This window comes from Budorcas taxicolor, chromosome 3, assembly GCF_023091745.1.
Source record: "Budorcas taxicolor isolate Tak-1 chromosome 3, Takin1.1, whole genome shotgun sequence".
NCBI classification, from domain to species: domain Eukaryota; kingdom Metazoa; phylum Chordata; class Mammalia; order Artiodactyla; family Bovidae; genus Budorcas; species Budorcas taxicolor.
In genome coordinates this window covers 120168944-120191583 of record NC_068912.1, presented here as the reverse complement: position 1 = coordinate 120191583, position 22640 = coordinate 120168944, and the positions used below count along the sequence as shown (strand labels likewise).

Sequence of the window (22640 nt, the reverse complement as noted above, 5' to 3'; positions counted from 1 at the left end):
CACCGAGCTGAGCTCCCCGGGCTGCGCTGCAGCCCCCCGCTGGCCGTCTGTTTTACACCGGTGGTGTGTGTGCGTCAGTCCTGATCGCTCGGCTCGTCGCACGCTCCACTTCCCGCCCGCCCCACGGCCGCACATCTGTTCTCTGCGTCTGCATCTCTATTCCTGACCCGCAAAATGCCAGTTGTGCCATTTTCCTAGATTCCAGGACAGTGTGGTATCGGTGAAGAAACAGACACACAGATCAGTGCAGCACATGCGAGAACCCAGAATTGGACACGCACACACACACACACACAAATGTAACCAGCTGACGCTGTTTACAAGATGCAAAAGCAATCAATGGAGAAAGGATAGACGTTCAACAAACAATGTTGGAACAGATGGACTCCGATGCATCTTTTAAAATGAATATAAACTTAACACCTTATACAAAAAGTAACTCAAAATTTTATGTAAAATCTAAATCTATAAAATTTCCAGAAGAAAATAATATTACAAGGAAACCTTCAGGATACAAAGCTAGGCATGGTGTTGTTGGACATGACACCGAAAGCTCTATTCACAAAGAAAGAAATGCAAGGTTGAACTTCATGACGGTGAAGAAGCTTTTGCTCTGTGAAGGAAAATGAAAAGACAAGCTACAGATGCAGAGAAGATATTCACAAATCATACCTCTGGCCCAAGACTTGTCTCCAGAATACATTGAGAATCCTCCAAAGTCTCTGATAGGAAAAAAAAAAAACAACAACCCAACTTAAAAATGCTAAGCGCTGCCACTACTCACACACTAAAGAGCTGAAATCAAAAACAAGCTACAAAGCCTGAGAACGTCGCGTGTTGGTGAGAAGAGGCAGCTGAATGCTTCACTGTTTGTAAGACTGCAAAAGCTCCAGTCACTCCGGACAAGGGCTTGGGGCTTTCTTAGAAAGTTAAATGTACACTTTCATATGCCTCACCAGTCCCGCTGCTGGGCATCTACCCCAGAGAAATGACAAAGTGTGCCTTCGAGAAATCGATACGCAGATGTTTAAAGCAACTACTCATTGATGCCCCAAGGGGGGCAATATAGAATCAAAATTAAAAGTCGATGGCCTGCCTGTGTACCAGCAACAAAGAGCTGGAATTTGAAATTTTAAAATCACCATTTATAGTACTGCCAAAAAAAAAAAAAGGAGAGAAGGTTTAAAAAAAAAAAGATGGGTAAAAATTAAAATATGCTCAGTATCTGATGTAGAAAACAACAAAATTCTGATGAATCAGTGGTGTAAGTCTGTGTAAACAGACATTCTGTGTTCACTGACCGCGAGACTCGCTGCTGAGAAGACATGAGCTTTGCTGGTTGGCCCTATAGACTCAGGAGGGCTTCCCCGGTGGAGCCAGCGGTGAAGAGCCTGCCTGCCAGTGCAGGAGATGCAGGCTGAGTCCCAGGGTTGGGAAACTCCCCTGGAGGAGGGCATGGCAACCCACCGTAGTATACTTGCCTCCCGTGGACGGAAGAGCCTGGCAGGCTACAGTCCCTAGGTTTGCAAGGAGCTGGACACCACTGGAGCAACTTAGGGTGCACACAGACTCAGCCTCCCCAGTCACGCTGCTGGGGCGCCAGCCAGATGGGGCCTTTCCTGGTGGTCCGGCAGCCAAGACACCCTCCCAGTGTTGGGGTCCCAGGCTCTATCCGTGGTTGGGGAACGAGATCCCACATGCCACAGCTAAGAGTTTGCATGCTACAACTAAGATCGAGGATCCCGCTTGCCACAATTAAATAAATAGAAACAAATGCTTAAAAAATCAAGATAGTGTGATGCTGGTGAACGAGCAGACAGGCAGTAAGGGTACAGGAGAGCCCAGAAATGGATGCACACAGAGTCAGCTGATTTTGACAAGGAACACGGGCTGTTCAGGGCAACAGGACAATCCTCTCAGCAAACGGGGCTGGAGCAAAGGGACGCCCACGAGCAAAAAGCATTTTAAAGAATCTGGTCACAGATCTTACACTTCTCACAAACATTCAGACGCTAAGTCAAAGTGGATCTTGGACCTAAACGCAAAGCACAAAACTAAAACTTCTACAAGTACTTATCAGTGCTAAGAAATGACTAGGACCTGGGCTTCCCAGGTGGCTCAGATGGTAAAGAAAGGAAGTGTCAGTCGCTCAGTTATGTCCAGCTCTTTGTTGCCGGGAGCCAGCGTGAGGAATCCCGCCCACGGCAAAGGTCATGAGGAAGGAAGCCCGACAAAACGCAAAGGCGTGATCTGGATTCAGGGGTCCCCTGAGTTTTCCTGAACATTCACCCCCAAACACCAAGGTCAGCCTGATTTTACTGTAATGTGCTTTTCCGCTCTTCTGACACTCTCTGGAAAAGTTGACTTAGGGCTTCAGTCTTCTGCATTTGAAAGGAGTGTTTCAGCTCAAACCCCTCTTGACGGCTCTCCAGCTTGCCTTACCCGGACTTTTACAACTACGCATGTGATTGCTTACAGCCCCCCAGCTGTGAGAGGCAGGGAAGCCTAAAACATAGAGCCTTTCAAAGAGTTAAAAGTTATTAGAGTAGTGCTGGTGTAGGATTTCATTATTGGGCCAATGCTTGTTGCTAAGTTCCCATATCTCTTACCCACTGTGCACCTGGGAGCACATTTGTTAACATAGTTAGAATGTAAGAAAAAACAAGTGTAGCCTTGAAACTGACCACATCAGACTTTTGAGCTGATTGGTCCTTTCTTCGCTGTAACTCGCTGCACCTTTGCTCCGTGAAGATGTAACTCTGTTTGATACTTTCGGAGGCTGACATAGATTAGAAATATAAAGAAAAAACACTTCAAGGGAAAATAAGTTTTCTGGTTGAGCAGCCTTTATCAAAAGAGGGTCTTAAAATGTTTCACAGGCCTCCAAGGCCAGAAGATAATGTGCACAACATCATTTGTGAAAAAGGTATAAAAGTCCTTTTAAAAAATAAAGTTATTGGGGCCTCGCTCACCGAAGCAGCTTGGTCTCCCCATGTCTTCCTTAATTTCTGGCTGAATTCCCATCTGGGGCGCGGAGGCTTGCCACATCTACTTACTTGCCCTGGCTTCTAAGACCCACGCGAAAGGGAGCCCAAGGCAGGGCACCCTCCACTATTCAAACGGGTGCCGGTGGCCTAACGTAGATGGCGCAAACCTCTTGTCTCGAGGTTTTATTAGTTCTCCACGTAAACCAAGTTATTCAGCCTCTTTTCTCCACTAATTTTCCTACTACACTATTCTTTCCTAATCTAATCTTATATTTCTAATTAAATAAATCTCTCCTCACTGACTCCGTCCACCCTTCGAATTCCCTGGATCCACCGGGGCTGGACCCTGGCACTTTGTGACCCCGCAGACTGGGTCTCACCAGGCTCCTCTGTCCATGGGCTTCTCTAGGCAAGAACACTGGAGCAAGTAGCCATTCTCTTCTCCAGGAGATCTTCCCAACCCAGGGATCGAACCTGGGTCTCCTGCACTGGGGCAGACTCTACCGTCTGAGCCAGAATCGTCCTGCAATGCAGGAGTTCCAGGTTCGATCCCTGGGTCAGGAAGTTCTCCTGGAGAAGAGCATAGCAACCCACTCCAGTGTTCTTGCCTGGAGAATTCCATGGACAGAGGAGCCTGGTGGGATACAGTCCATGGGGTCGCAGAGAGTCAGACACGACTGACCAACTAAGCACAGCATAACAGGACCTGGGAGGAAATACTTGGGAAACAGTGATAGGACAAAGGACTTGTCTTCAGAACATGGGAAGAGTTATTATAACTCAATAATGAAAGAGACACACAGCTCAGCAAAAAACAAAAAGCATTTGAATGACCAGTAAGTAGGCTCCTGACAATGTGCTCATATCAGCTGTCATCAGGGGAATGCAGCTTCCCGCCCCAGAGAGAGCGACACCAGGGGGAGAGACTGCGGGGATCTTCAGGCATCGCGTGTGCGGACACCAGGCGTCTCCCATCTTGCTCCTACTGTTGCTGTTGAGTCAGTCGTGTCTGACCCCATGGACTGCATCATGCCAGGCCTCCCTGTCCATCACCACCTCCTGGAGTCCACCCAAACCCATGTCCTTTGAGTCGATGATGCCATCCAGCCATCTCATCCTCTGTCGTCCCCTTCTCCTCCTGCCCCCAATCCCTCCCAGCATCAGGGTATTTCCCAATGAGTCAGCTCTTCGCATGAGGTGGCCAAAGTACTGGAGTTTCAGCTTTAGCATCAGTCCTTCCAATGAACACCCAGGACTGATCTCCTTTAGGATGGACTGGTTGGATCTTCTTGCAGTCCAAGGGACTCTCAAGAGTCTTCTCCAACACCACAGTTCAACAGCATCAATTCTTCAGCCCTCAGCCTTATTGATGCTCCGACTCTCACATCCATACATGACCACTGGAAAAACCACAGCTTTGACTGTACGGACTTTGGAGGCAAAGTGATGTCTCTGCTTTTTAATACGCTGTCTAGTTTTGTCATAGCTTTCCTTCCAAGGAGCAAGCGTCTTTTAATTTCGTGGCTGCAGTCACTGTCCACAGTGATTTTGGAGCCTAAAAAAATCTGCCACTGTTTCCACCTTTTCTCCATCTACTTGCCATGAAGTCATGGGACTGGATGCCATGATCTTAGCTTTTTGAATGATGAGCTTTAAGCCAGCTTCTTCACTCTCCTCTCTCACCCTCATCAAGAGGCTCTTAAATTCTTCACTTTCTGCCATTAGAATGCTCCTGGGAGTGTAAGTGCTACAACCACCTTGTGGGAAGTAGCAAGAGAACCTCACAGAATCAAGTACTGTCCTGCCCTGTGGTTTAGAAAGATTCTCTAGCTACTTACCACCCCCCCAAGAAAAACCAAAAGCATTTGTCTATAAGGACGTATATGAACTTACTGAGAGCAGCTTTATTTGTATTGTGGGGGAAAAATGGAAGAAAACCTAAATGTTTGTTCACTATCAGAAAGACGGATTAACAAATCGTGGTTCAGCCATGAAATGGAATTCCATTCAGAATTAAGTAGGAACAAAACTCTGACACTGGAAACAAAAGCAGCCCACCTCCCTGCCGGCTGCACGTGGAGACGCAAGGCAGACGCAGGACTTGGGTTACATGGGACGGTCCCCAAGCCTCTGATGACCCAAAGCAGGAAGCCGGATGCCTCCGATTAGGGGCGGGGTCCACTGGAAGGGACGGGGCTTTCTGAGAGCGCACTCCGCTCCCGCCAGGGTAAAGGCGTGGGTGACCTGCGTCTGTGCATCTCATGGGTGAGAGTTCACTCTGAAGACAGGTGTGCTGCACACCATTTACGTTTTATCTAAAAATGTGAAGTATCTAGAAATACAGCCAGTTCAGGCTGATGACTCAGTGTGGATTACCATCCAACTCCAGGCAGGATTTCTGGCGGTCACGCATTCTGTGTGTTCCGACCTGGGCGGACCTTGGCCGCCTGGAGACCAGGCCCCATGGGGGAGCCGCGGGTGGCCAACGGGTAAGGCAGAGGCCCAGGGCTCCAAGGTGGACGGGAGGTCCCCGCAGGCACTCACGCTCTGCGTGAGCCTGAGGGAAACGCGGGGTCCACGAAGACCATTGATAATCTGTAACAGGAAGAGAAGAGAGCTTTACGGAACCCAAACTGAAGACGCTCGTCCAGGAAAGAGCTTCCCAGATCACTCGGAGGGAGTGCTCCAGAGCAGTTCTACGACTCGTTGGGACAGAGACCATCCAACAAGCCAGGGATGCGGCCCTTCAGGCCCACCCGGCTCCCCTGTCCATGGGATTCTCCCGGCAAGGATACTGCTGCGGGCTGCCGTGCCCTCCTCCAGGGGACCTTCCCGACCCGGGGATCGAGCTCTCACCTCTTGCTTCTCCTGCGTCGCCAGGAGGGTTCTTTCCTGCCAGTGCCTCCTGGGAAGCCCTGTATCCCTTCAAGTTTTCAAAAAACAGACCAGCACGTACTCCACAGCGAGTCAGCCTGTCCTCGGCACCTGAGAGGGAGTCTTATTGTTAAAGAAGGGCCAGGAAGGGAAGCGTTTGACCTTTGTTTTTAATTTGGACGTTCTTTGTTTTCAGTTCTCAGTTGTGTCTCTTTGCAAACTCATGGACTGCAGCACGCCAGGCCTCCCTGTCCATCACCAACTCCCGGAGCTTGCTCAGACTCATGCCCATCGAGTCGGTGATGCCATCCCACCATCCCACCCTCTGTTTTTATTTATTCATTTATTTTCGGTTGTGCTGAGCGTTCGTTGCAGCCCAGGCTAGCTGCCGTGTTCGGGCTTCCCAGTGTGGTGTTTTCTCTTGCCGTGGACCGCGGGCTCTAGAGCACGCCGGCTTCAGCAGCCGAGGCTCCGGGCCTGAGAGTGCAGGCTCAGCAGTCACGCAGCACCGCCTTAGTCGCTCCGAGGCACACGGGATCTCCAGGACACAGGGATCAAACCCGTGTCTCCGGTATGGGCAGGTGAGTTCTTTACCACCGAGCCGCCAGGGAGGCCCCGGACATTCTTCCCTTCTGGTCGGTGCGCCCTTTCCTTTAATAATTAAAGCAGATGTACAATGTGTGTTTGCTGGGCCACAAACAGGCTATTCCAGTTAGCATCAAGTTCAAGTTGACTTGGGGGGGATATGCGTGTGTATAGCTGGTTCACTGTGCTGCACAGTGGAAATTAGCATCGTAAAGCAACTGCATTCCAATAAACATCAATTTTAAGACAAGTTAACTCGGGTAAAAGCCAGAATGACTTCCCAGCGCCTCAGTCCATGAGCGTTTCTTTTATCACGGGCTTCAGTGCACCAGGTCGCTAAGGCGTCCAAAAGGCTCCCTGCTCCTTGGAGAGGGTGGGGGCCTGCCAGAAGGGAAAGACAGACACCCCACCGGCAGGCTGGAGTCTGGGGGCGTGTCCGCCTCCTGGGTGAGGTCAGGGCCCTGAGGACCTTCCTGCTGGGTTAGCCCCACCCCTCTCCCGGGGAGTGGGGGTGGGGAGACGCGGGCACCAGACACCTTCCCACTTCCAGGAGAGTTCTGAACCCAAGGTCGTCTGCCAGGAAAGCTGAAACAGTCAGTTTCTGTCCCTAAGCTGCAGGTCTCTGCCCCCTGCTTCCCCCGCCCAGGCCTGGGCTGTGGGGGGACGAGAGCCTGGTGGGGAAAGACATCAGATGGACCTGTGAGGGGGCAGGGATGGGAGCGTCAGATGGCAGGGCCCCTCTGCGTAGCAGGAGTGCTTGTGGGGGCAGAACGGAAGCCTCAGCTGGTCTCGAGCCCACCCCCTACATTAGAAGGGCAGTGATGTGCTGGGGGAGACGCGTCCCCAGCTGGGGCGCCGTCGGGAGCAGGGCGTCGGGTGTGGAAACCAGCACTGCTGCAGGAGGCAGGTTCGCGTGGGCGCGGCCAGCAGTGAACGGCCAGGCCCGGCCCTCAGCCTCCCGCGCAGCACCCTGCAGCTCCACGCCCGGCCGAGCTCCTCGGGAGGAAACTCACCGTGATTTGGAGGGCAGTTCTTTCATTCTGGTAGCTCAGCTGGTAAAGACTCTACCCGCAACGTGGGAGACCTGGATTCGGGAGATCCCCTGGAGAAGGGAAAGGCTGCCCACTCCAGTATCCCTGCCTGGAGAATTCCATGGACTGTATAGTCCACGGGGTCACACAGAGTCAGATTCGACTGAGTGACTTTCACTTTCATCTTTGGAGCCGAGCCCCTGGGAAGGAGGGAGGGGGCCTGGGGGGATGTGAGGGACAGAGCCGCAGGGGAGCAGAGCCGGGGGCCTCCAGGTGGGCTTAAGGGGGCGTCACCTGGACCCCTTCCCCAGCAGCAGTGGCTGGCTGTGAGGCCTCTGCCTGCAGAGACCCTGGCTCCTGTGCTCAGGGCCCCCTCCCCCTCTGCAGGGGCACGCTGGGGCCAGCTGCCTGTCTCCCCGGGGGCCCCTGCCCAGTGACCCCTCTGCCACCCTGCACCCGCTGCCTTGGCCCCTGTGGGGTGTGGTTTTGTCCTGCAGACCTTGACTTTGACCTTCAGCAGCAGCTCCCCAGGCCTCTGGCTTAGACCCCCTCCCCTGGGAGCCTCCTCCACAGCCGGCTCCTGCTCTCTGCTCCAGCTCAGGCCTGTAGGCGAGGGCATTGCGCACCCCCAGGGCCCCCTGCCTGGCTCGGGCCTCCCCTCCGCATCCTCTGAGCCTCACTCAGCCTGTCCCCTCGGCCTAGAGTGGCCGCCGGGCCCACGGTGGCCTGACACATGCAGGGGCCCTGCTCCTTCAGGTCCTGAGGTCACGGCGGAGCGACCATGACCACAACTTGGGCCATCTGTCCTTGCAGCCCGGCCGGCGTCCAGCAGAGTCACGGGCAGAGCACCGGGCTTCCAGTCCCTCCGAACTGGGGGGCAGGGCCCAGCGACGTCCTCAGGCCAGGCGCTCGCCTGGACTCGAGTGGGGTGTGGAGAGGGGTTCACAGGGGACCCCACTTGCCTGGATCAGGCCCTCTCCTCCAAGTTCACCACGTGCCGGGGCCTTCCGGAAGCCGCCGAAGCCCCCAAGCAGCCATTTTGCTCAAGACAAACTCACTTCGTACTTCTAGCTTCCCTAGAAACTCAGGTCACATGCCCACACTCCAGGCAGAAGGTCCACGGTGGCAAGTCCCCTTCTCAGGAACCTTCAAGCTGCGATCTTCCAGAGGCGCGGACGTCCATCCCGTCAGCCTCAGGCGTGAGCCAAGCGGCAGCTCACCCTCCGTCTCCTGCTGCTGATGACCCTTCAGCTCCACCGTCCCCACCCCCCACTCCAGTCAGTAACGCTTCTTGCTGTTCACTCTGTGCCAGCTCCTGTGGGCCGGCTCCTGTGGGCCGGCTCCTGTGGGCCCGCTCCTGTGGGCCGGCTCCTGTGGGCCGGCTGTTGGTGCGTACGACTGCACTTTTCAAGACACTGTGTGTACTGTGAGGTTGAACATGTTTTTGTTTGTTTTTTATGTATTATTTGTGTAAAGAGTATTATAAAGGGCTTCCCTGGTAGCTCAGCTGGTAAAGAATCTGCCCGCAATGCGGAGACCTGCATTCCATCCCTGGGTTGGGAAGATCCCCTGGAGAAGGGAAGGGCAATCCACTCCAGTGCTCTGGCTGAGAATCCCCTGGACTGTCTAGTGTGTATATAGATAGACTGTATGTTCGTGTAAAGAGTATGATAAGCCGATCACAGTTACAAAACTACGTAGCCATTGTGTGGACGTACAGATGTGCTCCCAGAATGGAACCTGTTCGCGTGTAGGGGACTTACTGTGTGAGGTGAGGTGGGTCCGTCTCTGCAGGCTCAGCTTCCAAGGTGCCCCGTGCAGCCCTGCCAGGGCGGCCCCTGCTCCCTGTGTGGGGCCCCTGACCCAGCACACTGCAGCCCTCCCGAGGGAGCTGGTGCCTGGGAACCCTCCCCCGGGTGGACACCAGCACAGGTGCCCTCCAGGAGCTGCCCGGTGGAGCCAGGGCCCCCGGCTGAGTCACGGAGACATGGCAGCTTTGGGGAGCAGCACCCGGAGTGGCTGAGGGGGGCCGGGTGTCCCCGGAGGACGCTCGACTGAGGGGCGGGCCGGAGAGGCGCTGCGGGGGGCGCAGGTGTGAGGCTCCCACGGCCCCCTCCCCGCCTGACACGTCAGCTCAGGCCCTGCCGGCCCGCCCTCCCGGAGCCTCCAGGCCGATGGCCGGTCTCAACGTGTCCCTCTGCTTCTTCCTCGCCACCTTTGCCCTCTGCCAGGCAGTCAGGAGGGCAGCCAAGGCCCTGCTCCCCGGGGGCACCTACGCACACTTTGCCCGGGAGGCGGTGGGCACGGCCCAGCTGGGGGCCTGCTGCCTGGAGATGCGGATGCTGGTGGAGCTCGGACCCTGGGCGCTGGGCTTCGGCCCCGACCTGCTGCTGACCTTGGTCTTCCTGCTGCTCCTGGTGCACGGGGCCACCCTGGACGGGGCCTCGGCCAACCCCACGGTGTCCCTGCAGCGGTTCCTCCTGGCCGAGGCCTCTCTGCCCAGCACGCTGCTGGAGCTGGTGGCGCAGGCGCTGGGCGTGCAGGCGGCCGGCGCCCTGACGCGGCTCTACTGGGCCTGGGGGCTCAGCGACCTGCACGTGCTGCAGAGCCTCATGGACCCGCACTGCAGCTCGGCGCTGCGCACGGCCGTGCCCCACGGCGCCCTGCTCGAGGGCTCCTGCGCCTTCCTGCTGCACCTGGCGCTCCTCCGCCTCCAGGGCAGCTGCGCTGTCCACAGGGCGCCAGCCGTGGCCCTGCTGCTCACCGCCGCGGCCGGCACAGGTGAGACCAGCCACCTGTGCCCGGGGCTGCGTGGCCGCCCAGGAGAGGGGCTGCAGGCCAGCACGGGGCCACCAGGCCTGGGGTGGCCACTGCCCGGGCACCTGCTGGGGGTGGTGGCCAGCCAGGCGGGACTCAACGCACTGGGCAGGGACCCGACCCCGGTGGGGCAGTCCTTCCTGGCTGAGTCTGTCCGCACCCCGAGCTGCTCCTGCCCACCCTGGGAGGCGGGCACCAGAGGCGGACGGCGGGTGGGAGGGGGGCTGCTGCTTCCTTGGGGCCCAGGCTCTGGTCTGGAAGCCCCTGCGTCCTCCGTCACCCCTCCTGGGGGCCTGGGGCTGCTGTTTCCTCCTCAGCCCCTGCCCGCTGCCTGCTGGGCCCACCTGGCACTGCGAGGCAGCCCCCCAGCCTCTTCCCTCCTCCCCACTCTTTCTCCCCTCCCCCCTCCTCCCCTCCCCCCTCCTCCCCACCTCCTCCCCCTCCTCCTCTGCCCCCCCCCCGCCCAGGCCAAGCCTCCTGACCAAGCTCTTGTGGGTCCCTGAGCCCCTGTGGAAGCCTCCCTGACCCACCCCCGCCCCCGCTGGCCCCGCGCACCCCTCTCTGCTGCTGTTTCTTTGTTCAGCCAAGTCTGTCTCCTTCTTGCTGTCCCTGTCTCTCCTTCTATGTCTCCCTACCTCTCTGGGTCTCTCTCTAAGACGCCCTCCCGCGGGTGTAGGGTGTGCAGAGAAAGGCTGGGGAGCCAAGTCCACGCAGGGGTGAGAGGTCGGGAGACACTCCTGTCTGGCTGCTGCCTGACCCCTGACCTCTGGCCTGGGCTGGGCGGCCGCCTCCCCGTGTCCCAGTTGGCACAGGGGGTGGAGCCGGGCCCCCCAGGTGGGTGGGCGGGTCCAGTGGGGAGGTGGCGCAGGCGGCCAGGACTGACGTCTGCACTTCTCCGCAGCTGGGCCCCTGACGTCCGCCTTCCTGAACCCCACACTGGCCGCCTCGGTCACCTTCCGCTGCTCGGGGCACAGCTTGCTGGAGTACATCCAGGTGTACTGGCTGGGCCCCGTGACAGGTGAGGGGCTGGGGGTCCTGGGGGCGGGGGCAGGCCAGCCCGGGCTGTCCTCTGGAACAGGGGTGGCCCACAGGGCGTCCAGCTTGCTGGCCGGGGTCGAGGCAGGGGCTGCTCCCGGGGCCTTCCCCAGGGTACCTGGGGCGGGGGGGGGGGTCCTCTCAGGGAAGCTGGAGACGCGGGGATTTGGAATAGAGCGTTTTGGCCCCAACCCACGGGGGCGCCGGCTGGACGGGCTGGGGCTGTCCTTCGGAGCTCTCGGCCGCCGGCCCGGGAACCACAGCGAAGCGAAGGCTGGGGCAGCAGGCCACTCACCTGTCCCCAGGTGGGCGCAGGAAGCCGGGCGCGGGGCCTTTCTGGGGCCGCGGCCTCCTCCCCGCCCTCCCAGGCATCGGGGGCCTGCGGGCACATCGGTCCCATCCCAGCCCATCCTCCCTGTCCGCCACGTGTCCCCTGAGAAGGACAGCAGTCACACGGGGTTGGGGTCCATTCTGCTCCAAGGACACCTTGTCTCAATGTAACTACTCACACCTGCTGAAGGTGAAGCCCCGCTGCGAGGTCAGGGAATGACCTGGATCCGGGGGACACCGCTCCAGCCTTTGACCCCCGAGCTGCCATGGCGACACTGGAGCCCTCAGGACCCCCTTGGGAGCCGCGAGGGGCGGAGGCGGGGGGGCCAGGACCCATGTGCACGCGCTGGGTTGGTTCAGGCAAGGGGGCCTCCCACCCTCGGGGGACGAGAGGCGGCCAGGTGGGGGTCCAGGGTCCTCCACTCCGGAAGCTCCGGGCAAAACCTGGGGGTGAGGGTTCGGCCAGGCCCCACCCCCGACCCCCGGCCCCCTCGGCCCCACCTCCACGCTCACCACCCCGAGGACGACACGCCAGCATCAGGAGATGGCCCCGGGAGGAAGGGGCACTTGTGCCCGGAACACGGGGCCCAGAGCACGGTCTGCAAGTGCGCACGGTTCCCGGTCCCCACTGACCTCCGGGGGGTCGGCCCGCATGGGCGCGGACGCTGGCAGGAGCCAGGCCAGGGCGAGACCTGGCCCCGTCTGCAGGCCCCTGTCCGCGGAGGGTGTGGGGCGTGGCGTCTGGCGGTCTCGGGCCCGGGGAGCCCCCGGCCTCCGTGTGACCTTCGCTCTCCCGCAGGCATGCTCCTGGCCGTCCTGCTGTATCACGGCCGCCTCCCTCGCCTTTTCCAGAGGAACCTGCTCTACAGTCAGAAGAGCAAGTACCGGGTCCCCAGAGGGAGGCCTGTCCCGGGGCCTGGAGGCAGCCAGACGCCTAAGGAGGGGAGCAGAGGACGGGGGCCCCCGTAGTTGGGGGGCAGCCACTGAGTTCCAGCCACGCCGGCTCCGACCCCGTGAGCAGGGAGCTAGGGCCCGACTGTGGCCAGACCTGGGGGCTCCCTGAGCTGAGGGCAGGGGGCGGACCTCCAGCCCCTTCTCCCCAGAAACCACATGTCAATAAACTGTCCGTAAGGCCTGCCGTGTCCCTGGGCCTGGCAGGCTGGTGAAGGGCAGGCAGGGGGAGGCAGGGGCTCTCTGGGGCCTCTTCTCTACAGTTGTTGTTCAGTTGCTCAGTCGCGTCCGACTCTCTTGACCCCATGGACTGCAGCATGCCAGGCCTCCCTGTCCATCACCAGCTCCCAGAGTCCACTCAAGCTCATTGAGTGGACGTCCATTGAGTCGGTGATGCTGTCGAACCGTCTCTCCCCCTGTCGTCCCCTTCTCCTCCCACCTTCGGTCTTTCCCAACCGAAATCAAAGGTAAGACCGAGGAGGAGAGGCCACGGTCCAGGGTGAGCACAGCCGGCCTTGAGGAGACCACGGGTGGGCTGTCCCAGTGCTGGCGACTGGCCGGCCTGGACGTGGCCCAGCGGCTCCCGCGCCGAGGCCTGCTGGGGACGGCCAGGGCGGTGGCTGGAGCCCGCAGCTGCAGGGCCACAGGACACCCAGCCCCACCATCCCCCTGCACGCTGCCGTCCTGAAGGCCCTCGTGGCCAGGCACGCACAGCAGGGCCGTCACTGCAGACCCCGGGCTCCCCCAGGCTCGGAGGAGCCCCCAGCCATTTTCTCCCCAAAGACTGGAGCTCACCTGGAATCTCCCACCCCCAGAGAACACAGTCCCTCAGCTGGGGGTTCCTGCAGCCCTGTCCCCAGGGGGTCAGCACTGGGAGGACGGTCACTGCAGCAGCCACAGGGGTGAGAGGCCGTCACCCTGGGCGGAGAGAGGGGTCCTCACTGGCAGCACCAGGACCGGTGGGGGGCAGCCACTCAGCTGTCCCCACAGAAAGGCCCCACAGCCCCTGCACGAGGGCTTCCAGGACAGGGACCCCGGGCGCTCGGGCTATGAGCGTTCGGTGAGTTAGTTCAGGAAAAGCGCCAAAGCAGGCGCTGCAATACACGATAGCAGCGGGTCGTTAGAATTATTCCAGGAGCTTGGAGTCCCTGTTCTGAAATATGTCAACATTGCAAAGCACAACCCACAGGTTTGGGAACAAAAATTAAATTTAAGGAAATTACACAGAAAAGAGGCTTTGATGAAGCAGTTACTACGTGGACGGCAACTTAAAATTAACTTTTCAGTAAAACTGAAGACACAGTGACAAGAGTGCACAGAGAGCTACTTGAAATGACGTGCGAACCAGGAGCCAGCTTCTTGATTCACACTCCGAACAGTCCCAGCAATGGGTCCATCAGCAGAAAGGTCCTTCTCGAAGTTGAAAATTGTCAGAAATGATGGCAATCCTACATTTGTCCAGAGTGACTGATACTGCTTTCAGCTTGATTAATGGAAGATGAGGTTGCCAAATGTATACATTTTAATTAGCTAATTAATAAATTTGCAGGAAAGGGAGACAGGAAAATTGGACAATCAATCAAAATCTCTTATGAGTGAAGTACAGTAAGTCCCCTACACGCAAGCAGGTTCTAAGGGTGTGTCCATAAGCCCCACAAAGCCAGCCTGGGCACACAGCTGGCCCCGGCTGCTGCACGGCGCTGTGCTGTAGCAGGGCTTCCCTGGGGCTCAGATGGTGAAGAGTCTGCCCATCACCTGGCTGCAGGTGAGAGGGGCCACCCTCCGCTGAGGCCCCAGGGGCGGCCCTGGGACCGTCTCTGCACCCCTTTCTCTCCCACCCCCTGTGCTGGTCTGAGCAGTCCATTCTGAAGGCAGAGAGTGACCAGGCTGGTGCTGGGAGGGGCTCTTGGATGGCTCTGGTGGGCGGGGCCTCCCTGGTTCCACCTGTGGCTTCCTAGGCTGCAGATGCCACGGCCCCGCATCCAGGCCGGCTCCAGAAGGGGCTCTCATCTCTGGACCGCTGCCCCCTCCCTCGCCCCGGCCCACCCCCACCCGTCCTGGCTGCCACGGTGGAGGGGTCCTCTGGAGAGAAGTCTGTGTCTGCAGAGAGGACCCCGGAGCAGCCCCACCCCAGCAGCGCTGCAGCCCCCAGAGCTGGCTCCTCCGGCACTGCTAAGAGAAACGGCTGCTTCTGGACCTGGGGCTGGAGAGGCTCAGGGTGAGCCTGGAGCATCTGCCTCCCTGCCCTCCCCCAAAACACACCCACACTGGCAGGAATGTGTCAGAAAGACAGTGACCCAGAGAACAAGGTTCCTCAATGGCCAAGACTGGGACTGGCTGGGCAGCATTAGCAGCAAACTCCTCACAGAAAACAAGCGTCAGGTCACCGTAGGCGAAAGGTCGGGGTTTGGGATGAATGTACTCACACTACTGTACATAAAAGAGACAACGGCAAGGACCTACCGCAGCGCACGGGGAGCTCTACTCCGCTTTCTGAGAAGAGGCTGAGAAGGAACAGGTGTGTGTGTGTATAGCCGAGTGCTTGCATCTCCCACCAGACCCACAAAGCCAAGGCCAGAGTCGGCGTCTGCTCCTGGCAGGACCCATTTGTACTCTATGGGGCTATGGGGCATCAGTCTGACTTGTCAGCCTTGTGGGGTCCTCCCCTGGGGAGTCTGCCCCCAGCTGTCCAGGTGCAGGAGGCCGTGTCTGGAATCAGCCTATCTCTGCGTGGCTGCAGAGCCCCCATGCCCACTCATGCTGAGAGCCCGGGGCCACCTTACCCTCAGAGCCCCCATGCCCACTCATGCTGAGAGCCCGGAGGGCCACCTTAGGCAAGAGTGCCAGGATAGCCATTTGCTGATTCCAGTCACCTCTGATCCTGGAAGGGGCACTTCTGATGGGTGCTGGAATGTCCTAGCTTAACACAGCTCTTGAATCTCCATAGTGATCTGCGTGGGCCCTAACACCTGTTTCCCGGTGCCCATCTGCATGACTGTATGACCAGGCTGCTGGCCACCACACACGAGTCAGTAAAACCCAACATAGAGGCGACAGTGTGTACTGGCCGTGAGCCGATTCGCTTTCCCTTCTTTGACCAGACGGGGACCATGCTAGAGGATGCTGTCCATTCCCCTCAACTGACGGAAACCCAGCAGGCCCTGTGGTCTGAGAGCTGCTCGTGGGCACTGCTCACATGGTGGTGGTGTCTGGCAGCTCCTCAGGGGGTCCCAAGGCCACTGCAGGGGGGACAAGGCTCCCTGTTCGTGGACGTTCCCTGGGAGCACACACCTGTCCTGTTCGTGGACATAGCTGAGAGAACGCACCTGTCCTGTTCATGGACATCCCTGGGAGAACGCACCTGTATTAATAGGTAAATAAAATTCCCATCTCATTCAGGAACTCTTCCGGTCACTGACCTCCCCACTGGCAGGTCTGTGGCATCACATGGGATGTTCCGTAATTACTCTGTGTCCCTGGGTCAGGGAGGGGTCTCTGTCACACCTGATGCCGGCTAGTGGGCCAGCCGTCTCCATGGGAAATGTTCCGGTCCAGCACCCCAGTGGTGACTGCTGGGGGACGCTCACTGACTCCCGCCCTAAGGTTCCTCCTGGGCTCCACACAAGGTAGTCCCTATCACTTTATAATTCACTTTATCCTTCCTACGCTCCAGCCTCTAACGGGACATAGTGAACCTGGAGATCCCATCCTATACGCCTTCATATTAATAACGTCTGGGGGCTGGACCCCCTGACCGACCCCCATTTGGAATGTTCCATCAACGGCGGCCGAAGGGTGGGTTTTCAGGCCTCCTGTTGTACAGGATTAGGTAGGGGACGTGCCCCAGTCACACACAGAATGTCTTCCCAGAATACTTTCAGCTACAGCAGGTGCAAACACTGCCCGTGTTCAAACTTGACAATTTTCATCCAAACTTTCACCCCAGTCTCATCAGCTCTTGCCTTCCTGTCCCCTCTAGTCTAACGCTCACTTCTGTTGGGTGTCACCCACAGCTGTTGGGACTGCAGGGCACAGGGCTTCCAGTCAAGGAGTCCTGGAAGTGGCTCATCTCTGAGGTGACACCCCCACCCCAGGCTTCTGAAGATTCAGGGCCAAGACACATGCTTTTCTCCACTAAGAGTTTTGAGTTTCTCTTGGGAGGTAAGTGCTTCAATATTATTCCATTTGTGGGAAGAGTAATTACAGTATCTTGTTGCAAACAAGGGTAATAAAATAATGCAGACCCACAGCAAGGATTCTGCCTTCTAAAATCATTTTGGTGTTTTTCTCTTTCGGTTTTATTGCTATCGTTGAAGTGATCAAACGACATCTCAAATGCAGACCTGATAGAATTATAATTCTTAGGGTAACGAAAGAGGAGAATGAAAAAGCTGGCTTAAAATTCAACATTCAGAAAATTAAGATCATGGCATCCGGTCCCGTCACTTCATGGCAAATAGATGGGGAAACAGTGGAAACAGCTCCAAAATTTCCTGGGCTCCAAAATCACTGCAGATGGTGACTGCAGCCATGAAATTAAAAGACGCTTGTTCCTTGGAAGAAAATCTTTTGCAAACCTAGACAGTGTATTATAAAGTAGAGACATCACTTTGCCAACAAAGGTTCGTCTAGTCAAAGCTGTGGTTTTTTGAGTAGTCATGTACGGATGTGAGAGTTGGACCATAAAGAAGGCTGAGTGCCGAAGAATTGATGCTTTTGGACCGTGGTGCTGGAGAGGTTCGCCAGTATTGGCAGAGACATTCTTTGCTACTAGTGCCACCTGGGAAACCCACTGGCAGTGATATTAGGTCACAAATAGAGGGACCAAGGCCAGCAGTGTCTGGACCCACAGGGCCGTGCAGCAAGTCCAGGGAACGAGATAGGAGGAGCGCTGAAAGCCGCTGCTGAGTCGTTCAGGGGAAGAATGCAGGCAGGACAGGCCCTTCTCTATCCTCTGCTCTGGCAGCAGTTGGGGGTGGGGGGCCGGTCCTCGGAATTTCACGTCTGAAAAGGAGTGCCTGAGGAAGGCCACCCTGACCCCCATCATTCCCAGCCAGGGAGTCACTCTCAGGAGTTTCGGCCATCCCCCAAATGTGGGGATACGGCTCAGGCCCTGCCAGGGATGGGGCAGCTCCCCAGCCTCTGGGCCCCTGTGGTCTGCAGGGGTGGGGATCTGGCTGGGAAATAAGGCCAGACTCCGAGGGTATGGGTTCAATACTCGAATGAGCCTGGGGCTCACCTCTACCCAGTGTCAGGGGTCACCCTGGACCCGAGGATCCCAGGATACAGGTGGAACTCTGCGGCCCAGGAGGAAGCCACCTGAATCCGCACTCGGGCAGCCGGAACACAGGACCACTCTCTGGACTATGGGACAGTGGGCGATTGTTCGGAGAGGTCGGCGCCTGCGGGCCCTGGCACACTGGGCCACGGCAGGGAGGGGTCCAGAGGCCACGGCAGGGAGGGGACAGGGCCGCTGAGGGGTGACCGTCAGAGGCGGTGGGAGAGGAGAGGGCAGACAGGCGCCCAGGCCTCAGGTTTGTTTCTCCTGAGGGGCACGTCTCTGGAGAAGGCAGGGAGGGGCAGCTCACTATCAGAGTCGTCCTCACGCGGATGCTTAGAAGCCCCTCACGGACGCCAGCGCCGGTGATGCTGGCTGGGTTCTGGGTACACGCTGGGCGATCACCTCAGTCAGCTCCCTTGCTGTGCTCACAGTGTCTGTGTCCAAACTTCCAAAGTTGGAAGTCTAACCTAGCCCAGCTGGATGTGATGGTCTCAGGAGGTGATGAGGTCATGAGGGTGGAGCCCTCCAGAATGGGGTTGGCACCCTTGGGAAAGAGAAGCCAGGGGTTTCCTGCATCCCTTCCACCAGGGAGGACCCAGCAGCAGACAATGGTCTGTGAACCACGAAGCGGCCATGCTGGCACCTGGACCAGGCGGGTGCCCGGAGGTCCACTTCCAGCCTTGGGACCTGCTGTTTGGAAGCCACCCCGCAGTGGTGTTCTAACAGTCCCCCTCCCAGACAGGAGCAGTGCTGCACCCAGGACCCGGGCAGGTGGGACAACCCCCCGACCTGAGCTGTCCGCGGGCCCTGGCTGGGTCTCTGCTGAGCAGGCTACTTTTACCCTGTGGTCTGGGTCACAGTGAGAATTCACATTCCCTCCGTAAATTAACTGAAACTTCAATCACAGCTGGACACGCTGCGATGAGAGGCAGGTGTGCTGGGAGGCAAAGCCCAGGCCTCTGCCCCCTCCTCGCCAGTGCAGGGCCGCCCCCTTTTTCTGGAGCTTCAAAGTCTTTGGGGAGCGGAGGGTGGGACCAGTCAACCCCAGCCCCACCGAGTGAGAACCTCCCGGGAAAGAAGTTCTGGGGCGGGGCATAAGGGGCAGGGTCTATTCCTTGGTGCAGCCTAAGGGGCGGGGCCTGTTCATGGGCGGGGCCTGGCTAGAAGGGCGGGGCCTAGAGAGCAGAGGCGAGGCAAAGTGGGAGGCTCCCGCCACCTGGCCTTGCGCCTCCACACCGAGGCTCTGACCTCGTCCACCCTCTAGGGCTGGCCTGTCCAGCCTGTCCCTGACACATGCTGGACACCGGGCCGGGCCCAGCAAGCTGAGCAGCGCCGAGCACAGTGACTCCGGCTCCACCCCAGTGTGCGAGGCACAGTGTGCGAGGTGGGGCCATGGTCGGGGGTGTCCTTGAGACAGGACACAGCGTGACCGCTCGGGCAGTCCGCCCCCTGTTCTCCAGAGAGCACCCTCCTGGTTACAGGGTCACAGCTACATCCGCCTCCTTGCTGCCGGCTCTCCCTGCTTCCTTCTGGCCCTCACACCCCTCCACACTGGAACCCGGGCACCCTCTCTGTTGGAGGCCCTCTTGCTTCCTCCTTAGCCATGCCCCCCTAGAGTGTCCCTTGGAGTCCCATTGTCACCCCCTTGTCACGTTCGGAGTCCGCATCCTGGCCTACACCTGCCGCTGCTGTCCCGATGCCCCCCGTGCCCCCCTGGCCTTGGTCATGTCCCCCTTGGACCCCCCCAGGGCGGCTCCCTGTCCTGACCCTCATCCAGCGTCCAGCCGGCAGCACATGGCAGGGCCCACGTGCAGGGCGCCTCCTGCTCCTCTGAGGCACACCCTTCCCCACCTTCAGAGCAGCCCCTTCTCAGCCCCGCCATCTTATCTGGCCCACTTCCCAGCCTCTCTCCTCTCCATTCCTCCATGGAGGACCCCAGAGTGCAGCCCCGTAAGGCTCTGGGTGCACATTTCAGAGTCCACTGCCAGGCACACGGCAGGTTTTATCTGAGCATACTGATAAATCATGGGCTTGGGTGCACCCTCAGGACACAGCCTTGGAGCGGGTCAAGAGCTCTAGCCAGCTCCCTGCGTGGACGGTGCCCCTCCCCGCTCTGTGGTCTGACTCCCAGCCCCCCACCGCCTGCTGAGCCCCAGCGTTGCCCCCAGGGAGCAGTGGTCTCTGGACCTGGTGGGAGGGCCTGGTCCCTGGCACCTGATTCCCCAAGGGGACCAGCCCTGAACGGTGACTCTGGGGGCCTCTGAGGCAGGGATGAGGACGTAGCAGGCCAATGAGCCCACCCTCCTCCAGTGAGTGTGCCACCAGCCTGAACCCCGGGCCTCACCTGTCCCTGGGCCTCTGTGAGCGGAGGTGCCCACGGCCAGCAGCACACGTCTTCCTGGAGGCAGAGCTGGGCCTCCGTGGCTGAGGGCAGAGGGCAGCACCAGCTGGGGAGGGTGGCTGGGCCGGCTGTGTCGGGATGCTTTTCACTGCACACGGAGCACGCTGGGAGGGGGAGGCAGAGGGCCTGGCCCTCCCAGCTCACTTGCAGCTCAAGGTTGTCTTCCAAGGCAGTGCCCCCCTTCAGGAGTCCCGAGGAACCAGTGGTCAGGATTGAACCCGGCGGGACAGACATTGTACTCTGCAGTTTCCGGGTTTGGGGGCATGCAGGCCCAGGGCCCCACCTCCTTCTGCTGGCCAGCTGCTGCTCTGGCCATCAGAGAGCCCCAAGAGGAAATGGGGGCAGGGGCTGTGGCCGTGCTCTTGGTCTGTGGAGAAGCTCTGTGCTTGAGCCACAGACAGATGGCTGCGCTTGATCTCCCTGGCACCGGAACGGTGGTCAAGGGCCCTAATGCTGCCAGCAGCCTTGGCCACATAAACCGCTTCTCTAGTGGGCCATCTGAAGCACCCCTGTGCCTGGCCCCAGAACAGCGTGCCTGGTGCTAGTGGTGGGGGAATGGGTAGGCCTGTGCCTCCTGGCAGGAGAAGACCCTAGGACCAGGCCGTGGGTAGGGCACCTGCACGGGCAGAGGGATGCCGGGAGCCAGCACGGGAGACCCTACCCATGACAAGGTCACGCGGAGAGGCCTGATGGGCAAGGCGAGTCAGGCTTCAGGGGTTCCCCCTGGGTTTTCCTGAACATCTACCCCCAAAACCAGAGCCTGCCTGCCTTATTGTACTGTGGTTTCCACTCTGCTGCCTCTAACAGGAATTAACTTAGGGCTCCAGTTAACAGTCCCCTGCATATAAAAAGAATGTCTCGGCTTAAGCCCCTTTGATGGATTTCTAACTTATCTGACCGGTCGGCCCGGACTTTACAATTTGTGGATTGCTTACAGCCCCCAACCGTGAGAGGCACGAAGCTTAAAACATCTAAAAGATATAGAGCCTTTTAGAGTTAAGAATTAGTTTGGTGAAGAGTTTGTTGAGTTAATGTTTGCCGCCAGCCCTCCATATTCTTTATCTTTTAGGCATCTGAAGGATATTAATCAATGTAATTGGGATATAGAAAAAGGAATACAGTAGTTTTGATGTTAGCAACACTAGACTTTTGAGTTAATTACTTTTCTCTTTGTTATAAATCACTGTACTCCTTTTACTTGTTTTAAATTGTTGTATCCTTGCTGTGTGAGAATGTAACTTTATTTAGTGCTTTCTGAGAGTGGCACCAGACTTTGGGAAGATCAACACTAATAAGTCTTCTGGTTGGCAAACCCTTATCAGAAAAGGGCCGTAAAATGTTAATTGGCCTTCTGGCCAGATGATATAAATCACCTAAGACTTATGTATACAACTAGGTATGCAGAGAGAAAGCCTGGTCTCGATAGGAGTCAGGGCGGCTGACGCTGCACAATTCTGTATTATCCATTGATCTCTATGTAAAAGCAAGAGCATGTAAGGCCTTTCCGGACAATAGAGGAGGGCCAGTCACTGGACTGGTTTCCCCCGTGTCTTTTCTTACTCTGTTTTCTGGCTGAATTCCCATCTGGGGCGTGGAGGCTCACCATGTCTACTTACTTGCCCCGGCTTTTAAGATCCACGTGAGAGGGAGCCCAAGGCAGGGCACCCCCCGCTATTCAAGAGGACGCCGGTGGCCTAACGTAGATGGTGCAAGCTCCTTGTCTTGGAACTTTATTGGTTTTCCACGTAAACCAAGTTATTCGGCCGCTTTTCTCCACTAACTTTTCCTACCACACTATTTCTTCCTAATCTCTCTTTATATTTCTAATTAAACAGGTTTTTCCTTGCCTACTCCGTCTCCCTTTTGAATGACCCTGGATCCCCCGGGGCAGGACCCTGGCAGAGGGGGGTTCCCACCAGCCGCGCTGACCGCCGTGTGGGTCCAGGGCCCTGCCGCACTGTGTCACAGGTCGGGGCTGGTGGCCCGGCAGGAAGGTGGGTTTGGCCTGAGGCTCTGCCCTGCCTGAGGCCTGTCTGCCCTCATTCTGCCCAAACAAATCTCCCTGTGTGTCCTGGGAGGCTGAGGTGGGGCCTGGTCGCCTGGGGCTGTCAGGAGCAGCCACCCTGCTGCCCTGGCCCAGCACGAGCCCCCAGGGTGGTCTCCTGCCTGGACGTCACAGTGCGGGTTTGTGTTGGTGCTGATGCAGGCACTCGATTCCCCGCCAGGCCCTCTGGCCGCAGTGGAGCGTACACGTCCTAAGACCCACGGAGGTCCGGGTGTGGCAGGGCCCCGGGGCCCCCTTTCAAGCCGTGCTGACGATGCGCCTGCCCCTGCAGGCGCTGGGCTAG

General features: G+C 58.1%; 1 protein-coding gene across 1 annotated transcript; it reads left to right on the top strand.

Moving 5' to 3' along the window:
* The first annotated feature begins 9651 nt into the window (after positions 1-9651).
* Positions 9652-22640, top strand: LOC128045661 (aquaporin-12-like). Its single transcript, XM_052638105.1, has 8 exons — positions 9652-10258; positions 11196-11312; positions 12459-12624; positions 13601-13670; positions 14569-14828; positions 19156-19275; positions 19493-19613; positions 22533-22640. The coding sequence occupies exons 1-8, from the start codon at positions 9652-9654 to the stop codon at positions 22638-22640; spliced, it is 1569 nt and encodes a 522-aa protein (XP_052494065.1).